Below are 6,795 nucleotides of genomic sequence, written 5' to 3'. Positions count from 1 at the left end.
AGGTTAAACAATTCGATTGTCTTACATGGGTCATTATGTGCTCTTCCCATGGAAAGGTGATCCATACACCAAAATGAGCCCCATCAGACAAGTACCACCATCCAAATGAATTTTGACTGATACGAAAAATTGAGTTTACTTGATTTGTGTAGGCATTAGACATCAAATAGGTAGGTTAAACAGTTCAATTGTCTTACATGGGTCTCTGGCAGGACGGATTCAACATCTAACATAAATTCAGTTTGGTGTCTTGGACCTGTTAGTTGATGGTTCTACCAGGTCGACTGGAAAAATTAACAATGAGAATGAAATCCCACCCTCTCAACAACCCTGCAGATCGTTTAAGTGACAGTGAGTTAGTTTATCCTCATTCCTCACCAACTAAAGTTTACTATCCTTGGTTTCATTAATTCTGAGTAGACTTCATTCCATTTCTACTTTTCCCTTCCTATTAAAGTTAAAGGACCCTACATCATCTGATCATTCTAAATAAAAAAGAAAAAGAGAGGGAAAGGGAGGTTGCAGCCTTACATGGTCTTCTTTTTAAAAAGAATAATGGCTGCACACTCCGCATGAACATGAAAGGAAAAGTTGCTTTGATGTCAGACACTATTCTTTCACTTTCATTTTGAATCTCACTCCACTGGGGGGAGACAAAGAGATGGTGAGAAAAAGAGAGAAGTGTGGATCTCAGAACCTTCCCATGTGCCTCTCTTGCAACATGAGAAAACAACCTATACTTGAGAAAATGACAGTAGGCTAACACTGTTGTTAGCCGTACAATTAGGTAAGAACATAATGCAGAGATTGGCTCATTTCTGGAATTGGGCTCTAAGCAGAGATCTCTGTTTGGACAATTTTTTTCAGATCTTTACCATAAAAAAATGAGCTTTTAACTTTTATCATATGGGTCATGGCTGATAGATGCAAATGTTATGGCAGCTACATGTGCTTTGTGGTAATGTCCACTAATAAAGAAACATATTTAAGCTATCTGCAAGGTTTAGAATAATAGCTACAGTATTTGAAATGGGATTTCAGTTTCATGGGCTAAGAGACGAACATATACAATTAAAGGATGTTGCATTGCATACTGTAACTTCAATTGAGACTAAAAAGTCTAAGGAAATATACACAGAGCAGTACAGAGATTCACATGAAGGAACATGAAAACAAAGATTGCATTGTATCTTATTGAATATATACAGAGAATATTGGAGTGTTATCCTCTTCCAATTGGTTTCCTTGTTTCTGAAACTCTTAACATCAGATTGTAGTAGTAGGAAGATAAGCAGATGAGGATCAGCACTTATGTAATGGCGATTTCCAGTCAAGCTTCTCGTTCGGATAGCCTTGCCGGACTTCTTCTGGAGGGATGAAGCAATCAACCGAGAGACCGTGTACATTGAAGACTACGTCATCAATTGTCCATGTCTCTTCTAGCCTTGTAATTATAGGACCCTTCACATTGTTTCCAAACCTTACTAAGCTTACAGTGGAGTGACCTGAATGAGCTATCATCACACCATCTACAGCTCTATAATCTTCCATTCTTGATCCCATTGTGGTCTCCCAATAAGTGGGTTGTGAACCTGGTGACTGAATCCTTGTCAAGTAAGAGTCCTCTAGATACACTAGCAATCCACTTCTTTGGCTGAAGTAACCAAAGATAACATGTTTGATGATCTCTGCTGTACTATCACTCCTCTCAGCCAAGGCAACATTATCAGCAGCCAATTTCAACATAAAACAATCTTCTCCAGCCATTGGCTTCTCCCCCATGTACTGGGCAGAAGAGAACAAAGCTGCCATTGTTAAAGGATCAAGTCCCTGCACCAAACAATTCATTGCAATTCAGACATTTTGATTCAGGAAATTTGCTTCTTAGAATCAGCTATAATAAGTTCAATTCATCAAGGGACCCAAAGGAAAAGATTTAGTGGGTCCACTGAGGATACTTCAGGCTATCATAGCCATCCATCTAGTCTTTGTTGTCCTAGAATGCTGTACTCAAGTACCCATTATGCATGGGAGGAATCACATGCAATCACTATGTCCTACCATATGTTTTTCAGATTGATTAGAAAATGCAGGGTCACAGTAAAAACCTAGAAGAATACCAACACATAATTACATATTACATGTAAAGGGCTGGGAAACTTGCACAGGAAGCAAAGAAATTTTTTTGTTTTTGTTTTTGTAATTGTTAGATGCTCTGTAATTGATGGAACGACCTGAATCAGAATCAAGCACTTTAACCTATTTTCATGGTATTCTGTCAATCTAGTGCTCACTAGTGCTCATACACTAAATTTGGTTTCATTTGACACATAGCAGTATTGGGGGTTTGGGGATCGAAGAGCATGCTTGCCTGAAGTGCGCGGCGGAGAGGGCGAACGCCGCCCTTGGCGGTGTGAGCGCCGAGCCAAGGAGTATGTCTCCACGCCACATTGCCGTCACTGCCGGCGACAACCTTGTGTCCACCGACGACCAACTCTACAAGCCACTTATCTGGGTACATTTGCCAAACCACGAAGCATCCCTTCTGTGAAACTCCAGTGGCTGGAGTTGCAGCGACATGTGAGGGAGATGCGAGTTCCTCTGCCATCGACATCTTCACTTTCCCTACTGCATAGATGCTCTTCACTGTTCCCTCTATTTTCCTGCACCCAGTTGCCGCAGTGAAGTGCTGGATTATGTACTGTGCTGAAGATTCCACCTGTGTAGCAGAGTTGGTTTAGAGTTCAGAAACAGAGTAAGTACAGAGAAGAAGGATCAAACAGAGCAACTAACATACGTCGTTGATGGAGTGTGTTGGGGGAACAGATACGGGAGAAAGAGGGCAACCCAGAACACTCAGAAGGATCTTGAGATCGGACTTCTTGTTGAACAGGTGAGGAAATGGGTTCTTTAGCCAATTTCTCCATGGCAATCCTTTCCTGCTCTTCGTGTCGTCTTCATCGGTGGGTTCTTCAGACAGTGTTGCTAGACGACCCATTTGATTGTTTGAGCAGATTTGATGGTTGTAGTGATTGATGACCCTTTTGTATACGGATCAGAAAGGATTTTGAGCGTGCGCAAGAATGTAAGAAACCTAGAGAGTCTTAAAAAGAAAGTTGCTAGAAAGAGGAGAAAAAATTCTACTATAACTGAGGATGTAAGGGTGGTGGACCTCTTGTATTCTGGGTGGGGAGTGGGAACACGAGGAGGAGCTTTTAAGGCAGGCAAGCAAGGCAGGCGAGGGGTCCATATCTTCCTTTGTAATTATGCACTTCAATTGTTCGGTAAAATTTCCAGCTGAAGTACTTTTAGGTGGAGTGCTTTAGGGTGTAAGGAAAATGTTCATAGGTGACTCTGCTAAGTAAAGAAATTACATCTTAAGATTCCAATCCAAGGGTTAAAAGTCTCAATCTAGTGTCTGCAACTTGTACCAAGTCTCCATCAAATACCTCCAAACTCCAGAGCTTCTACCATGGTTGTTAGTGGCTGTAATGGTAATAAGCCAAATTTCCATCATTGATTGGGTAGCTAAGGAACCTGAAATGTTTTTTGTGGGTAAAGTAGGAAAAAGAAAATGACTGATGGCCCACTAAATATAGATGAGGAGAGCACATAGTATATATTTTTCCATTTGCTGATTACTCCTGATGTTGATGGCCACACAGGAGGTTCTGAAGTCTGAACAGCAACAAATTACAAAAGTCAAAATCCCATCATGTTAGAATTTACTCTTCTTGAGCTTCTTCTGCTGCTGCTGATATGACATGATTGCAGTTATCCCCATATCTACCTTGATTTCAGGTGTAGGACTTAAAGATTATTAAATAGGCACTTGAGCCCAAGAAGCAATGGTTAGGTAGATATGGGATGATCAGGATCAGTTACAATGGTTTTTCGACCACAAAAACAATGGAGTTCACGGTGAAAAATATTTTTTGAAAAAAATAAAAATATTTATATTATTTTTTCATTCGTGGGCCCCATTGTATTTTTGTTGTTGGGAAGTCGCCGAAGTGCTTCCCCGGACAAGAAGATCATCCCTATCCATACGGGATCACCATTTCATAAATACATGATTTTTCCAACATGAATTTAAATTTATGGAATTTGTACTTTTAGAAACACTTTTAACACAATAATAATTTGTTGTTGTTTTTGTTTTTCGAATAAAAAATTGAGTACCGGATTGTGTTTAGGTAAAACAGTTTAAGAAGGGGATTTATAGAATTTGATATTTTAAACATAACAATGATTACTTCTATAAGTTTTATTACAATTTCTAAATTTATTTTAAGAAATAGATTTTATCAAATGCCTAAAAAAATGTTTATGCTTCTAGAAACACATAGAACTGTTTCTAACGTTTCTCGAAGTAGAACCATTTAGTGAGTTATCAAATGGGTCCAATTTTACCTTGTCATCTATGAATACCTATGAATACCTTCAATGAGTTTTTGAAGCAATGAAGAATTATTGAAGGAAAGTGTTTTTTCATTGATCAACTTATGGTCAAAAACCTCATGTCTGTGGTCCAAGTAATAAACTATCCACTATCATTATGGCCCAACAGCCCATTACTAAATGGGCTAGGATTTCAATTGAAAGAAAAGATGGGCTAGGATTGAGCATAAGCTTCTGACTTCAAACCGATGGGCCAAAACATTTCTTTCATTTCGTTCCAACTCAAGACTAATTTTATTGACCAACAAACATGAAGGTGTAGCGTTATAAGAGTCTGGATCCTTTACTCATCAGGGTAGAGTTCTGTACTCCCCTCAAAACTCTGATCTCTCACCACATATTAGGAAAGAGGCCCATATGAGACTTACTGGAAGTCCTGCCTTTGATACATTTTATCAGTACTCGGAAGTGTACCTCACCCCTCCATAACATTTATACTTTTTTTTCTTCTGTCTCTCGACCCTCAACTCTCCATCTACGTTATGATGAATTTTGGCTAACCTAGATCATATGTGAAGAAAAAGAAAAGAAAATGAAATATACATGACACCTTATATGTAATTATGACCTGTCACACATTTTTTTCTCCATTCATCATTATTATCTTTGGATCTCCTTAGTTGCCCGAAAATTCTTATACATGTGGGCAGCATGCCCCTCCATGTTTTATAATTCATATATATACTAGGAAATATAATTATTTTTTCAAAAAATGGAATTTTCAAAGAAAAACAGGGGTAAACCTGTCCAATTAGTTTCAGATATGTGTCAATGATTTTCGATACCATTATGTGACACTGTGAACTTAATTCATGGTTGTAAAGTGAAAACCAACTGGGTTGGCCCAATTAATAAATCACCTATTCTTCTTAAGGCCCAGAAGCCCAGTTATTAACCGAGCTGGGTTTGGACATAAGCTCCTTTGCTCAAACTTCAATCTCATGGGCTAGGGCCTGTTTGGTTATCTGACTCCAGGGATTTTAAATTCATGGATTTATGAACCGAAGATCTATACTTATTTGGTTGTAAAACATCTATCGATTCATGAAATTCACTTTTTTGCCTAAAAACATGAATTAAGCCATTCTTGGGTATTGGGTGAAATCCATGAACTCCACCCTATGTATAAAATGGATGAAATTTACGGATTTACACGAAGTAACCCGACAGAATTCTGCGAACTTTGATAGATTTGAGGCTAATCAAACAATTAATTTTTTGAACCATGAATCCTTAGATTTGAAATCTTATTTCATTTCAAGTCCTTGGATTCATGTAACCAAACAAGCCCTAAAACAAAGATATTTTGTTTGTTTTAACCCTAGTGGGTAGTCTTCTACATTAATAGTTTTATTTTGTTTTGTTTTCTCTTTCTTTTAATTTTTAATTTTTAATTTTTCGAGACTTAGATGTTCTAGTTTGCACGTAACTCAACTAATCTTCAAGGGAGAGATTTTATATAGATATGAAAACTTTGTAGATAAGAATATATTTGCACATATTTTCTCTTGTAGAAATAAGAATAAAAGGAGATTTCACAACCAATCACTAAGAATGACGTTACAAGAACTTTCAAGCAAAACCCTAATCGAAAATTTCAAATCCCTCAATAATGTGGTAGGTGAACAAAAGATATATGTCGGGTAAACAAGTCGACTTGTTGGGTCAGAATGTACCATACCACGAGGGCTCCTCCCCCTTATCTTGTCCACAGACCTGCAAATGAGTCATTCGAGTCACCTACCAAATATGTCGGTGCCGGTCCGTCTTCTAAGTCAGGTACAAGAATTTAGGTCAAAACATAACAAATCTTTACCTTGACTCGAATTCTCTCATAAAATTGAATAATCTTCATTTTCTCCAAAAGCCCTTTTATGGGCTAACCTTCATTTAAAATCTGGCAATCTGAAAATTTTTCCCTTCAAAATATATATGAATACCTTCAATGAGTTCCTCAAGTAATCAAGGAAAGTGGTTTTTTACACTGATCAACTTATGCTCAAAAGCATTACCAAAAAAAAAAAAAAAATTATGCTCAAAAGCCACATGTCTGTGGTCCAAGTAATAAACTATCCACTATCATTATGGCCCAACAGCCCATTACTAAATGGGCTAGGGTTTCAACCGGAAGAGAAGATGGGTTAGATTGGGCATAGGCTTCTGACTTTAAACCGATGGGCCAAAACATTTCCTTCCTTTCATTCCAATTCAAGATTACTTCATTGAATTGACCAACAAATCCAGGGCACAACCTCATAAGAGTCTGGATCCGTTACCCATTAGGGCGGAGGTCTGTGCTCTCCTCAAACCTCTGATTTCTCCACCACATATTAG

At 38.1% G+C, this 6,795-nt stretch overlaps 1 protein-coding gene across 1 annotated transcript; it reads right to left on the bottom strand.

Moving 5' to 3' along the window:
• Positions 1–998: 998 nt before the first annotated feature.
• On the bottom strand, positions 999–3,281 carry LOC149001342 (lipase (DUF620)). Its single transcript, XM_089137363.1, has 3 exons — positions 2,798–3,281; positions 2,372–2,719; positions 999–1,830 (listed from the first exon to the last, which is right to left on the bottom strand). The coding sequence occupies exons 1-3, from the start codon at positions 2,996–2,998 to the stop codon at positions 1,303–1,305; spliced, it is 1,077 nt and encodes a 358-aa protein (XP_088993489.1). The 5' UTR covers positions 2,999–3,281; the 3' UTR covers positions 999–1,302.
• Positions 3,282–6,795: the final 3,514 nt, after the last annotated feature.

Source organism: Hakea prostrata, chromosome 10 (assembly GCF_041222555.1).
Source record: "Hakea prostrata isolate BN-2017 chromosome 10, UWA_Hpros_2, whole genome shotgun sequence".
NCBI lineage: Eukaryota > Viridiplantae > Streptophyta > Magnoliopsida > Proteales > Proteaceae > Hakea > Hakea prostrata.
The sequence above is the reverse complement of the archived record's forward strand: the minus strand, read 5'-3'. Positions and strand labels throughout refer to the sequence as shown.

Coding starts and splice junctions, on each gene's coding strand:
- LOC149001342 (XM_089137363.1), bottom strand. CDS start 2,998: ATGGGTCGTCTAGCAACACTGTCTGAAGAACCCACCGATGAAGACGAC. Junction 2,720..2,797: donor CAACACACTCCATCAACGAC/GTATGTTAGTTG, acceptor TCTGCTACACAG/GTGGAATCTTCAGCACAGTA. Junction 1,831..2,371: donor CTCTCCGCCGCGCACTTCAG/GCAAGCATGCTC, acceptor TGTTTGGTGCAG/GGACTTGATCCTTTAACAAT.